At 40.9% G+C, this 14,849-nt stretch overlaps 3 protein-coding genes across 3 annotated transcripts; 1 reads left to right on the forward strand and 2 right to left on the reverse strand.

Moving 5' to 3' along the window:
- Window positions 1-553: 553 nt before the first annotated feature.
- LOC125768291 (senecionine N-oxygenase) lies at window positions 554-4,747 on the reverse strand. The gene is made up of 3 exons (XM_049435719.1): window positions 4,544-4,747; window positions 1,554-2,112; window positions 554-1,488 (listed from the first exon to the last, which is right to left on the reverse strand). The coding sequence occupies exons 1-3, from the start codon at window positions 4,556-4,558 to the stop codon at window positions 785-787; spliced, it is 1,278 nt and encodes a 425-aa protein (XP_049291676.1). The 5' UTR covers window positions 4,559-4,747; the 3' UTR covers window positions 554-784.
- Window positions 4,748-6,424: 1,677 nt separating this feature from the next.
- Window positions 6,425-11,919, forward strand: LOC125768268 (kinesin-like protein Klp68D). The gene is made up of 4 exons (XM_049435673.1): window positions 6,425-6,708; window positions 7,356-7,543; window positions 7,616-9,320; window positions 9,398-11,919. Exons 1-4 carry the CDS (start codon window positions 6,673-6,675, stop codon window positions 9,932-9,934), a joined length of 2,466 nt encoding a protein of 821 aa, XP_049291630.1. The 5' UTR covers window positions 6,425-6,672; the 3' UTR covers window positions 9,935-11,919.
- On the reverse strand, window positions 11,910-12,963 carry LOC125768308 (N-terminal Xaa-Pro-Lys N-methyltransferase 1-A). Its single transcript, XM_049435757.1, has one exon. The coding sequence runs from the start codon at window positions 12,767-12,769 to the stop codon at window positions 11,966-11,968; it is 804 nt and encodes a 267-aa protein (XP_049291714.1). The 5' UTR covers window positions 12,770-12,963; the 3' UTR covers window positions 11,910-11,965.
- Window positions 12,964-14,849: the final 1,886 nt, after the last annotated feature.

A 14,849-nucleotide genomic window follows, 5' to 3' on the forward strand; every position in this document is an offset into this window, starting at 1 on the left:
AATCGATTAGATAAACAATGACAAAATAAATAATAAAACATATGTAATCACCTCTTGCACGCAATAGTCTGCTATTTGCACTTTATGTTGCCGGAAGCACATGATCGCGGATACTGTTCTCACTCGTAATGATCAGAACAAACACCAAACAATTACTCGCTCCTTTACATTAATCGTACACAACAGTTTACTAGTTTTTTTTTTGCTTCTTAACAACGTCCAGGCCGTATCAAGAACACACAACAGTTTATATGAATCTTAAAAACATGTTTGTAGCCTTTCTTTATCTGGATGGAACGTTTGTTTAAACAATTGCTTGATGTAGTAATAGGCTGTAAACAACATAATGATCACAACAAACTTCAACAACAACTTTCACGGCTGCATTAAATATTTCATAAAGCAAACTAAAGAACCGGCCTAGCGTTTGGAATTGTTAATAACCAGTTTGACGTCACCTCGATCATCAAGCAGAACAGAAATTATATTCATTCATTGAAATCTATGCGAAAAGCAGATTGCTTGCTTCGGATAGCATATTTAGCAAATGCTGTTATATATTATTTGTTATGTTTTTATTTATTTTCCATTAGTACGACCCATATTGTGCCGTATCGTCATAACTCATACACTTTATGTTTATATTTCGATTATATATTACGCATTCTTCCACTCTACCATAGTTGTACTAAATTGCGCATTTATCTTACCGAATATTAAATCACATTCCCTCTAGTGTTGCGCACAAACGAAAGGGTCTTTTGTTGTTTGTTCCGAAAGAACCCTAGTCAATCTTGACGAACGTATCATCGTCCACTATCCGGAACTTATCGCTTCGAAAATTTACCAAATCTTCCGAAAAGCGCATCGCACTGATCTTATGCAGCTTCTTGATCACCGGTTTGATTGGCTCAATGTCTGCCGTCTGTGCGAGATCATCGTAGTAGCGATCCTCCACTGGGCCCATCATATGTGCCTGTCGTTTCTTCAAACCTCGCTTCCAACGTTCCTCCATCTCGGCCATCGTGTCCGCACTCATCTCCTCTCGCGTAGGTAACGCTTTCCCGCCACTAAAGAACTTTAGACAAAATCGTGCCTGCAGATCCATCATCTGAGCGGCACACACATAGAACGGAAGTCCGATGAAAGCCATCGTAGGATAGCGAATGTTGATGCAGTGTTTGTAAAGCGGCTGCACGTAATTGTCTTCAACCGTAATTCCGCAATCGACGCTCAGGAACGGGAAGGTATATTTGTAACCGGTGCTGTAGCAAATGACACTAAAGTCTTGGCTGGTACCGTCCGTATACTGTACACCGGTTTCGGTGAGTCGCACTACGTCCGGCTTCAGTGTAACGTTGTCCGGGAACACTGTTTGGGGCTTATCCTTCAAATGGTGGCTTAAGGTGACGCGAACCGCTTTCTTGGAGATCTCATATGCCATATCCATTCCTGATGGGCCTGCCCCAATGACAAGAACGGTTTCTCCTGTAATGCAAAGAAAGCTTCAAGTAAGTACATTTACACTACTTCGCAACGATCGCAGAACGTACCTTCAAATGCTTCATTGCTTCGATAATCATGGCTGTGCATTTGCTTTCCACGGAAAATATTCATACCGGGATACTTTGGCAAGTTCGGCGTATGATAGTGTCCGTTACAGATGAGCACATAGTCGAACGTGTACGTCACCAACCGATCATTTGGGCAATCGCGCACAATCACTTCCCAGCCTTTCTCGTCGATCGTTGGCTTCACCCGAACCACGTAGTGACTGAAGCGAATGTGTTCCAAGATTCCAAACGATTCGGCAAACTGTTGGAAGAAATGTAGCATATCTTCCGCTGGGATGTACGAGCTTTCCTGCTCCGGTATGGGGAAGTCCGGGTAGCCCATGATTTCCTTGGGTAGGTTAGTCTTCAGCCCTTTGTACATGCTCGAGTGTACATCGATGCCGTATTCGTTTTTACCCGTCTCTTCATTGAACACCCAGGTGCCGCCGAGCTGTTTGCCCATCTCGAACACGGTTACGAGCCCGCCTGCTTGCAGTGCGTGACGCGCAGCACAAAGACCTGCCGTACCAGCTCCTATCACGCAGTAGGTTTGTTTGGCCTGAGTGCAACGGAATGAAAACAAAAAAATCCTTAATATAGTGGGTAATAATTTCGTCAGTGTATGGGCAAAGTAAATTACATCTGTCGAATACTTGGCACCAGATTACTCACGATGGAAATGTCATGACATTAAGCAAAGAAATCATGTCGAAGAGGTCTAGAACGGTTCACTGCCCATTGATAACAGAGCCAACCACCTCCGAATATGGTTCTTACCGGTTTGTCTCGATCGGAATTCCATATTTCTTTTTTGCTTTTACGTAGCATTTGCATGACCTTTGGACGTAATCACACAATCGGCAATAAGAATGCTTTAATTCACAGTCGTCAGAATGCCAACTATTGGAACTACTCTTATGTTTACCGCGTATCATTGGGTAGTAGGGCCGTACACACCATCGCACCACAGTGCCACCGTTAGTTGATTTCATCACACATCAATCGTCTCCAACCTGTACGCAAGATTGCTTTTTCCGTAAAGGATGACCTATCGGCTTTGTTCCTTGTTGTTCGTTTTTCAAGGTCCAAACACGATAGAAGCGCGCGTTTCAGAGTGCAGCAGCTATTAGCCTACATGTTGTTTGCCCTCTTTATAAGGCACGCGCAATGCGTGCAGCTCACTTCCTTAATCGTTCGGTTAGTAGCACAAGAAACGAAGCTGATAAGTGAAAGCCATGTGATGAATTGCTAGCGAGAAGATTCGAGCAACCAAGGGGCTTGTGCAGCACGAGAACCGTAACGTGCCGGAGCAGAATCTCCATCAATGGATAGTAACAGTAACAGCTCACACAACTTAGCGTAGGGGCAACGTTCACCAAAAAATTAACCGATCACTTGTTAAACGCTGCTTGTTAGGTTATCGGTCCCCGGGCTAATAATCCAGGCCGGCCAGAGATTATGCCATTGCCTCTGTTGCTATGTATCAGGTAGCATAAGCGAGTTCACTGATAAGCAGCTAATAGTGGCCCACTAAATCACTACCATCTCTCTCCGGCACGACAATTCAGCCCAAAGGCTTGCATGATTTAAACACACCGGAAACGACACGGCGTGATGAAGCTGTTCATCTGGTTTTAAGAGAATTCACTCAATGTACCCGCAACCCCAAAAAAGAGTAGAGACAAAAAGGGGTTTACCCTTATCTACGCCCAAGAAAATCCAAAAGCTTATCCTTTGCTAATGAATTTTAAACTGAAAAGGGAATTCAAACGCTTTAGACAGTGGCTTTGGAAAAATGCAAAGAATAGATAACGTGTGTGGCTCATCCTATTCTCTATTTGCTAAGGTATCTTCCGGAAGGTATGGTGACGCCAAATGCATTAACAATGGATTTGTTCACGGCGATACCGTGAGCTTGCTATCGAATTGGTTTACATAATTGGCTACACACGTCAGTCGTCACATTGAGATGGTTGGTCATCACGTATCCTTTTTTTTGTGGCACGGCATATTTTGTCTTTTGTTTTTTTTATTGGAGCAAATCCAAACAATCTGATTTATACTAGACTTAAAAACCAATTAAATGTGGCATAATTTGTGTTGTAGGGGCGGCGATTATTTTCGGAGTGTCGGTCGGAGTAATTGAATAGGGATATCTAACAAAGTGGTATTTGTTGTAGCTCGATGTAATTTTTGATTTTTCTATCAATCTATTATTATTCTTTCAATCTAGTTATGTTATCAATATATAATTCTAACAATCATTATCCAAGCGCAATCAATTATTAGTGCGGCGAATGATGAAACAACTTATAGCACTTTTTCATGAATGCAATTTAATTGGAAGCATATTTGTAAATTAATAAAAGTCTGTAATGGCAAATGAATCCCGGGTTCAAATCCCATCCGGACCGTTCTCCCGTAGCAAGGACTGATGTGGTAAAAATAAGTCTAGTAAGCCAGAAATGGCCGGCGTGACCTGTAAGGTCGTTAAAGCCAAGGAGAGAGAGAGAGAATGGCAAGTGAAGGAATCGCGATTACTGAATAATCGAAATCAAAACAAATAATCATAATGTTGTTACCCCCTTGTCTTGATCGTATCAATTATCAAATGACGCAGGTTATTATTTTGTAAAACTATAAAACAATCAATATACACACACGCAATAATCTCTTACATAGCTCAAAATCGATGATCGTGCATTTGGACGGTGGGAGTAATTGTATTACGTTCCCTGTAAAATACTAATCACAGATTTTGCCACATCTTCTAATGATCGAATGATGAAATCTGACTCTCGATCGATTATGTAGCACCCCGAACCGGATGACGAAATTGATTGTACTTCACTTGCACGATCGAGGTCACACCTAAGAGACCGATTTACTTCTTTCAACCATTACCGATCGTTGATGACATGTGGCTATGCAATTCACAACTATCACCACAAAGTATCACGTTTATCACACTCCATCATTTGCAAGCTTACCTTTTCATTCACCATGGTTGTTGCTACAATGCTGCTGTTTGCGCTGGTTACTAAATAAATTATCACGTTCTTTGTAGAAAATAACAAAAGTTTCACACCACCAACAGATGCACTTTTAAGCGTTGGGTTTGAAACCAAAAATATCAGATCGTTCTTTACCGTTACACTACTGCGACTGTACTACCCGTCCTAACAGAGGGCCTTATTTATTTATATTATGCTACCGGGCATCCATATCTGTGAGGCTTCGGTGCTGATCCGTTGCAGTAGTATTTTTTTACGCTCACGATTTACCTCACATGTACAGCACATTGATACGACAGTACAAACTGTTGGGGCGCGCTGCTTCTGTACACATACGTCGGAACGGAATGGAATGCATTCTAGATGATTGATATGTTTGAGACAATTACAATATGCACTAGACGCAGTAGATTTGTCATCTTGTTACGGTATTTCCCAGCGCAAGGGAACTATTAACGAAACGTAATTTTGTGGTGTAGTTCGTCATTCGAAATTTCCATCTAGTCCACTGCAATTGTCTAATTTACATTTGATGTTGTTTGTCAATATGTTGAACAAGTGTATTTCTAGAATCGTAGTAGAATATACGATTATTCATACAGAAATGATTCTTACAACAGGGCCTTTATTGCATCATCCATCAGATATACCGAATTTACGATCAAATGTGAAATTTCATATAATTGTGCGTTTTTTTGTAGTGCTAGAATGAAATTGTAGTATAAAAATAAATACTTGCAAAGATCAAATTAATGAGATAAGATAAAAGTTTTGATGCGCCATTATCGTAACCCAAGGAGGAATTGCCTTGTGAAATTTTATGATTAATGTATTTAATCAACAAATGCGGTGTTGACCATAGGTCAATTTGCCGTTATATTGTAAAAAAAAACTATTATTATCGTAAACTTAATTTTTATAAGTTAATGCTTGAAACTTATCGGATAAATGAAAAATCTGAAGCTTTTTTTCATTTCATTTGTTTCTCCAGGATAACGGAAGGATGCATAGAATGGTTCTTTTTTTAATTGCATTGTGCAATACAAAATAAGGCGTTAAAGCTGAGAAAGATATACGAACATTAAAACCAACAAATTAAATAAATAGCAAGAGAATAGAGAAGGAGAGAAAAAATGGAAAAATGGAATAGAGAAAACTCCAGATCATCGGTGATATTTCGGATGAGCAACAATTTGCTGGTTTACATCAATGAGGAACCGCACTCTATATTGTTGGGAAACAACAGTATTTTAATAGGCAGAGAATTAATAATTAAAAACAAAACCCACGGTGAATAAGGTTCACTCCAATCAATACTTAGTAATCCGGAGATTGCTCCGGAGTAACGCAAAACTCCCCACAAAAATCGTTTAAAATTGAGAATTGAGTAACTTCTTTACTTCTTCACTAATCAACTCCTTCTTCCTTCTTTACTTTAAAGAAAACTAGTGAGAAAATAATGAAAAAGAATATTTGTTTGAACGAGAAAATTTGTATTATTCAAAGAAATATTTTATTTATTAAATTTCATGATATAAAACCACAGAATCAAATTTAAACATCTGCCTATAGTATGTACCGTTTATCGTGGGTATTATTATTATAATGAGATTACACGGCATCCAAACAAAATCTGTTTGAATTTTATTACTTTCTTTGCTAAATATGACATAGTTTCTACTCACTATTGCTGCATACTATTGCGTAACATTGATGCATAAATCAGTTTTATCATACACAAATGTTGAAGAAAAAATACCAACGGCACGGTTTTGCAACGGCTTTTATTGCAGTTTTGATATGGTATAAAGAAGATGGATATTATACCAGCACGAACAAAGCCGAAGTGGAATACATTTTTTCTGACAGCAGCCGAAGTTTGACAGTGGCGTGTTGTGTAAGTGTTTGTGTTTGTGTTGTGTTCAGGATTGTGTGCGTATGTGAACGTAAGGTGGGCAGAGGCAAATAACTTTTCGTTGCTAATCGATAACGCAAACAAATCTGCTCCCACACAGAATGGCTCATTCGATGTGAAAAAACTGTTTTGTGCTAGGAAAATCGTGGTGCTGCTGTTGGAAATTGGGTGAAAAACGAAAGAACCAGTCATGGATCGTAATATAAAAACGAGAAACAACCTGTCGGTACGTTGAAACCCGCCAGTAAGGTTTTGTGAAAGTGAACCGTTTTCCTTGAACCTCCCATGTTTCCTTGAAAGGGGTGCTATGGCATCATCGTTTACATTTGGAGATCACTGCGTTGTTGGGGTTGGTACAGTCCACAAACGCGTATTTCAACAAACTTTTTTTTTATAATTTACATCGGGAGAAAAGTTTCTATTTTATTTAACAGTAACTTCCTACTTCCCTGCTATGTTTCATTTCGCTATAAGAAGCAAATATGAAACAATTGCACGATTCCAATCTGTTTATGAAGCCACTTACTACAGGTTGGCCATCGTAATAATGCACGCCTCTTTGACGCAGAGGGTGTGGAACCGAATCGAAACCACTACTTTGCAGATCAGATTGTGTGTGATGGCGGCAATCCCAACTAAACCTTCCTCGTGGTGAAGCCAACTGTGACTAAAAGCTATTAAAATCGAAAGTGTCGAAATGGTGATGCGAAACGCATCAGCAACAAAACTTACTCCTATTCGGGCTGAAGTAACGTAACCGATGATGCCATTTCACTCGATGCACTCACTGCACTGCAGTTTGCTGCTTTCGCGCGATGAACGGTCTTGTTAGAAAACAGGTCATTAAAAGCGATGTGGTCCGTATTTTCACAGAACACGAAAAATGAATGTGTCCAGGTGGTTGTGCGTTGCCGGCCGCTTAACAATAAGGAATTGACCGGGAACTTCCAGAAGGTGGTCGATGTTTTTCCCAGTCGAGGCGTGATCGAGATCCTGAACTGTAATGAAGCTTCGAGGGAGAACAAAAAGATGTTCACGTACGATGCGGTGTACGATTGCCTGTAAGTATGGTTGTTCCGTTGTCATTGTCGGTGGGGTGCTTATGATAGTTTCCATTTGTGACCTCGTTTCAGCTCCACACAACAAACGATCTACGATGAGGTGGTACGCCCGTTGGTTTCCTCCGTGATGGAGGGGTTTAATGGGTGTGTCTTCGCGTACGGTCAAACTGGAACGGGTAAAACGCACACGATGGAAGGCATCAAGAATGATGTGGAGCAGAAGGGCATAATTCCACGAGCATTCGAGCAGATCTGGGCGCACATTAACCGTGCGCAAAACATGAACTTCCTGGTGGCGGTTTCGTACCTAGAAATTTACATGGAGGAACTACGCGATCTGCTGAAACCGAATGCGACCTGCTCGCTGGAACTGCGCGAACGGGACGGTGGTATCGTGGTGCCGAATCTGCATTCGGTACTATGCAAAAGCGTCGAGGACATGCTGAACGTGATGCATCAGGGCAACAAGAACCGTACGGTCGGGTTCACGAACATGAATGAGCACAGTTCACGTTCGCATGCTATATTTCTAATCAAGATTGAAATGTGTGAAGCAGGATCCACGCTAGTCAAGGTCGGCAAGCTGAATTTGATCGATCTGGCCGGAAGCGAACGGCAGTCAAAGACGGGTGCAACTGCCGAGCGGCTGAAGGAGGCAAGCAAGATTAACCGCGCGCTTTCGTCGCTGGGAAACGTAATTTCGGCCCTGGCAGAAAAATCACCCCACGTTCCTTACCGTGACTCGAAATTGACACGCTTGCTGCAGGATTCGTTAGGTGGCAATTCCAAGACTATCATGATAGCAAACATTGGTCCCTCCGAGTTCAATTACAATGAAACGCTTACAACGCTCCGGTACGCTCACCGGGCAAAGACGATCGAAAACAAACCGGTGAAGAATGAGGACCCGCAGGATACGAAGCTGCGCGAGTATCAAAATGAGATAGCGGAGCTGCGCAAGCTTATTAGCGAACGGCAGAAGCGGGAGCGTACGGTGCACCGGGAAAAGAAGTCCAAAAAGAAGGCCACCCGTGTAAAGCGCGAACCAAGCCTTACGCAATCGGATGAGAAGTCCGATTCCGAGGTGGAAGAGGAGGAAGACTGCGAGAAGGAAAATGAACAGGATTTCAATGAGCTGGACACGAAAGCCAAAGAAGAATTGATGAAGGAACGGGAAGCAACTGCTTCGTTGGCCGCAAAGCTCCAGGAGCTCGAAGGACAGCTGGTCAAGGGCGGTAAGAACATTCTAGATACTTACACCGAGCGACAGTTTGAGCTGGAGAAGAAGCTTTCTGAAATAGCGGAACGAAAAAAGCGTGAAATCGAAATGCAGCAGCAGCTGGAGCTGCAAGAAGAATCGACGATGGAAATTCGTGAAACGTTTACCTCGCTGCAGCAGGAGGTAGAACTGAAGACGCGCAAGTTGAAGAAATGTTACGCCAAGTGTATGGCCTTGAAGCAGGAGCTGCAGGACACGCGCGATGAGCATAATCGTGACCGGCGTGAGTTAGAAATGACACAAAATGAACTGATTAAGGAACTGAAGCGATTGTTGCTAATAATTGACAACTTTGTACCGGCTGAGGTGAAATCACGTCTGTATACTCAGGCCAAGTACGACGACGAGGCCGAAGAATGGTTCCTTAACGGTAACATGATGCTGAGCAACCACCAAACGTTGACGCGGCCAGTTGCCGATCCGAACCGTCGGCGACCGATGAGTGAGTATGCGCTTCAAATGATTAAAACAAAGTCCAGCGAAGCCATCCGCTACAAGGTAAGTGATGAAGCGGTGATGAGGGTGAGTAAATGGAATGAATTGTTAACAGGTTCTCTTTCTGCGTATTATTGTAGGGCGAAAATATACTCGATTACGAGCTGGATATGCCGCTCAGAACGACGTACGAATACTCGAATCCGAAAGTGTCGGCTTCGCTACAAGCCGTCTTGGCAGAGGCCATGCAAACTGAGGACGATATCGATATCACCGATCAGTCGAACTATGCCAGCATGATGAAAATGCGCCTCGATCAGATCACCAAGCGCAATGTGCAGGAACACGCAGCAACAAGCGCCTCGACAAGTAGTGCCATGGCAGGTGGTGCTGCAAGTGGTGCTGGTGGTGGTGGTGATGGTGGTGTGTCAGGTGCAACTGTCCCGAGCAGTAGTTCCACGGGTAGTGGTTTGATGAGTGGTGTTGGAACCACCACCAGTCGAGCACGGTCTTCGGTGTACAGTCGTGGCAAATCGGCCGCGCCCGCATTCGGAGCACATTCGGCAGCACCAGTAAAGAAAGTGTCCGCGTCGGCGCTTATGTCTAGCAGCCACGGAGGCACCGGTCCGGGTACGGGCAACATGTTCCCGAAAGCGCGTGGTCTCATACCCAAGTAGAGCCTGCGCCACGGTGAAACTGAAGTACTCATCTAGATGTCATCATCGTTATCGTACCATCATCATCACAAAAACAGAACGAATCATGCGTTTAATCGCCCATTCAAGACTTTGATTGATGATCTCGCTTCGCTGTGCTTAGTGCTTAAAGTGGCATTGCTGTGTTGGAACGTACTCCGATTTGGAGTATTGGCGCACATGTTTCCACCTTTACATTGTTTTAGTTTGCACGAATCGATGAATGAAAGGAAAAGATTGTAGGAAAAGTTTCACTCACGCGCGCGCTTATATCAAACACATCTAATTGGCATAAAGAAGGAAAACTGAACGTTTGAATATATTTGAAATATTTGAAAAGGGCACGAAAGGGTATGAATATTTGTAGGTACATGGCCACTTTCGGTAAAACGCCATGGACAAGTAATAAGAGGCAACCGAACAACGGTGCAGGAAGACAAGAGACAAGAAGATTTAAAACGAACAAAAATGGAATGAGAGGTAAAGGGATATATTCTTCATGAGACACTTAAATTAATCAAAATGAAAAACAGTAAATCGTAAGCGTTGGGAAAAGTAAGATTACAAAAACACGTCCATGAGACGCTCGGAAGGTATTAACAAAAGCTGTGCCTAGGGATATTATTATTTTACGTTCCTTTTCCCTAACACCTGAACTGCGCTGAACGCTTTATTTGTTGCTTTTATTCCGATAAGAGCTTCAAAAAAATATTTATGTTCATTACTTATTTTTTGTTTGTTATAATTCGCGTACGTTGCAGTTGATTTCATTCTGCAACAAGTCGTAGGACAAATCGTTCGTTTATTATGCTAAACCTTACTTAACGCGCTTTTTTATGTTAAATTTACTGCAACGTTATTGTGTTATGTATAGTTTTTGTTTTGTGTGCTATAAGTTTAACCATGTTACTGCATTTGATACGAGGCTGATGTTTTTGATTGTAAATATTGTTTTGAAAATTATGTTCGCGGTGAAAGGGGTAATAATTTTTGAGAGAAAATGGCAACTAGCTTCTTTTGTTTGCGTTTATTTTTTTTTGCCTAACCGAGAGGTTCATTATTGTTGAAATATTTTTTGTTCCTTTGTTTGTATAAGTTTGTTAAATGTACTATTGAGTTGTGACCATTCTGGTCCGGCAAAATGGTTGTATCTTCACATCGACCGAGATCAGACAAGTGAGCGTTTTTGTGACACGAAGTTTGACGGGTTGTTGTACTGCTGTTGAGTGCTTTTGTGATGCGCATTTTTACACGTTTGAGGATAAGCTGGAACATGTAGTGCGGATCATGTTTAAATATTCGATCAATACGGACATATGTTTTTAAATTTCCCACAATCAAACTGTCCGATAAAAAGGCAAGTGTCCGTAAATACTTCTACAAAACAGATGGCAAAAAAGCAGCGACATATTGGGTGATGCTACCCAAATGTCCTTAAAACACAGGATAGTACTAATCCATGTCAACTTATATTTATATGAAACACAAGAGCAATGTGATGATTTGGTCCCCCTAAAACGCTACATCGGATCGTTCACACTTCCCTTTTTCTAAATAGTAATGCACCCAAACTTTAGTTGAAAATTGAGTACACTTTTTTCGGATCATTATCATATGCTGCACATTAGTCTGCTTTTCTAGCGGGATATTAATTCTATCGTACAAATGATACTCTCTTGCTTATGCAACATATATTGTCGTTCGATCACATTGTATGTGACGTTATGGAGAAGGCAGTTTGGATGAAGAGAGCAAGATGATTGTGATCGTCAATGACAAAATTTCTAGGATGATATTGGACAGATGGAATGTGTGATGCTATGTAGCTTCGTCTACCGACTACTCCGGTTGAGTGCTTGGTACACGATTTTCGGTGTAAGCGGTAAACTACAGCTAACGGTTTAGGGATGATGTAGAACAAACGATGGACGTATTATTCAAAATATAAAGAAAATCGTACAAAATTATGCGAAACCGTTTGTTCCAATTTATTTGTTAAACATCACTGCAATTTTATTTCTTTATCATGGGCCGAAGCGCCAACATGTACACGGGATACAGTTCTTTGGGGAAGCTTGTTTGACGCTGCTCCTTAACGACGCGCATGTTGGCTTGCTTTAGTAATTGTTTCATCTGTAACAACGGTCTAGTTACTGACGAATCTGTTCGATCGAGATCTACCACATTGCTGCTGGTGAAGTTTTCCTTTATCACTATCATACCACCCCGGGCGAGCGCTTTCGAACAACGGTGGAAAAACTGTACCGTATCCTCATCTGTTAAATGACCAAGCACCCACTGCGCCCAGATAATATCGTACCGCCCTTGCTCGGGGACAAAATCCTGCAAACCTTCGTTAAATACTGTGCCTAGCTTGGATCCGAAATCTGCCAATTCGGTACGAGCCGTCTGGCAGAAATGTTCATCCTGCTCTACCAGGTCTACATGGTCGAACAATGGCAAAAGCAGATTCTTACTGATTCTACCAATACCCGCACCGCAGTCTAAGGCTCTAGTGCGTCCCGGGGCCGGTTTTTGCTTATACAGATGCTTCAGGAACTGCTCTGATCCGCGGATGTCGATGAGCGATATGCTGCCAAACCCGCCAAGCATGCCATCGACAGTGGGAGACACGTTCGACCAATAGTTTTTCGCATTGTTATAATAACTTTCGCTGTCCGCAAGTAAATCGTCCGGTGCGGAGCATTCTGAATCATTTTCGCTTTGATCGTTGTTGGTTGCAGGTTCTACAGGCGAATTTGTTTCGATAGCAGCACTTGTAGCGCTTTCGTTGTGGTTAGCCATATTCGATGCCATTCGATATGTATAAGGAACACTTGTTGAATTTGAGGTACAAGCTATTTTCGGTCGGCGGGTTACTTTTTTCTGTTAAATCATATGAGCACGAGGTAGATGGCGGGTTGTTTTGTTGATGATTGAAAAATTCATTTTGTTTGTTTGCCACTTCACCCACCCTCAAGTATACTTCACAAAGTAAAACTCAACTCAACTCTGTTATAAACAAATCGGATTGATGACAGCATCATGACGTTTGTTCTAAAAATTTAAATGTTTAGAACTAATAGTCCATCAAAGCGCGTTTTTTTTTAAATTATAATCAGCTTTTGATCAATCGTTGGACAATTGATTAATTTATTTTTGTTATTGTAATATACATAACTTTGAGGTAAATTAAGGAGGAAATTGACGCAGTGGCGGTTTGATATCTCATCGGTTGCATAATTTTTTTTCCTATCCAACGTTTTTCTATACAATCTACTTCATTTAAATTCATGAATTCTTGTGGGCACTGTGTGCACTACAACATCAAGAAATGTTGGCGTGACCTTTATTAGCTTTCCTTGATTTTATTTATCGCTAGTAAGATAGTCAAGTTCTGCGTACGGCAGTGCGGTCCGGAAGGGATTTGATATCCGTTCCTGTCGTGTCGCTAACGGTGCCACTACCATCTTCACCACCGGGTCGCTCCTACATGACTACAAGATTATTATTTATCTGTTACCGATTTGAATGTTACTAGAATTTTCAGCAAGTTTGGATCTTTTAAAGCTTTAATTTTTCTCACACCAAATATATTGTTATGGACTATGCTAGTATACGAACTAGTACACGTTTGGTAAACTACGTGGTCATCCAACTATGTGTATGTTTGTGTACATGAAATGTTTAGTGCATGTTAAAATGGGATATTAGTAGGTTTTTGTTTTAATATTGTATTTACTGTGATTATTGTTACGCAAAATCTAATTTTTGCAACATATTTTCTACCACAAATGGTGTTCTACATGATAGGGTCTGGATGAAATGTATGGGGAAAATGCTTACTAAAATACTTTGGCAAATGCTCAATATTACGTAGAGATTTGTAAGTAGATAATATACAATAGAACATCATGCTTATCTAAAACCATGTAAATTGAACACTTTTTGCACGTACCATTATTTTTTTTTAACAAATCTGAATATGTAAAGCTTGAAGAAAAAAAATGGGCTAAATTAGCTATGAGATTTGCTTACATTACTATGTTACAAATATTTATAATTTCATGATATCACAATTACCAAAAGCTTTTATATGACATTTAGAAAGTTTCGACATCATTTGAATGTGTTAAAGAAAAACTTTCATTTTCGACATTCCTGACAACCTACCAATAAAACAGGATTTAACAATCACTGATACGCTTCCCTTTCGACGGACACATCGTATCAATCACATTCTTCCAAAACGACCATTATTTTCCTCCCGTAAACACCTGTCGGTTAACTTCCATTTTTTTTCGATACTCTTCCATAAATGGAAAACTTATTTCTTATTTCATTTCGTGTGCTACGCAGACAATCAGTGACTAATTTCATATTCATACGTATGTTCCAATGATGAGTTTCTCGCATTTAGGGATTCTTTTTGTTGTCAGTTCGTATATGTGAAAATAAGCTCGATTGGAAAATGAGCAAGTGACACATATTCCTTATACCATTTGCTTTGTTAGGGTTTCTTCAACGTTACCACACCTTAAAGGAATGGTGAAGTGTATCACTGCACGAATTTATTTTTTTTTTTTTTCATGTATATAGATATAGATATGGATATATCTATATTTTAAAAATTGAATAAATTTTCTATTTACCGGCTGAAGTTTTACAAATTGTATATTGGACCGTTAAAGAAAAAAACGGCTTAATTATCACAAACGTGCATGTGCATACAGTGTCCCATAATTAATGCCACAACCCGTTATACTATTTCTCTTCTATCGTGAGACACGTTTGGGAACGATTTTTGCGTTCTACTTACACCAAACTGATGTTCCAGGAGAAATTTTTATCGAGCTGGGTTTAACAGACAGACACGGCTATCAGTGCAGAGTACTTT

The sequence above is a fragment of the Anopheles funestus genome, chromosome 3RL, assembly GCF_943734845.2.
Source record: "Anopheles funestus chromosome 3RL, idAnoFuneDA-416_04, whole genome shotgun sequence".
In the NCBI taxonomy this organism is placed as follows: domain Eukaryota; kingdom Metazoa; phylum Arthropoda; class Insecta; order Diptera; family Culicidae; genus Anopheles; species Anopheles funestus.

Excerpts from the sequence above, each read along its gene's own strand:
- LOC125768268 (XM_049435673.1), top strand. The coding sequence starts at position 6,673 with ATGGATCGTAATATAAAAACGAGAAACAACCTGTCG. Across the intron at positions 6,709-7,355 it reads AAACGAGAAACAACCTGTCG|AACACGAAAAATGAATGTGT; the intron begins GTACGTTGAAAC and ends GTATTTTCACAG. Across the intron at positions 9,321-9,397 it reads GCGAAGCCATCCGCTACAAG|GGCGAAAATATACTCGATTA; the intron begins GTAAGTGATGAA and ends GTATTATTGTAG.
- LOC125768291 (XM_049435719.1), bottom strand. Across the intron at positions 1,489-1,553 it reads AAGCAATGAAGCATTTGAAG|GAGAAACCGTTCTTGTCATT; the intron begins GTACGTTCTGCG and ends TTTGCATTACAG.
- LOC125768308 (XM_049435757.1), bottom strand. The coding sequence starts at position 12,769 with ATGGCATCGAATATGGCTAACCACAACGAAAGCGCTACAAGTGCTGCT.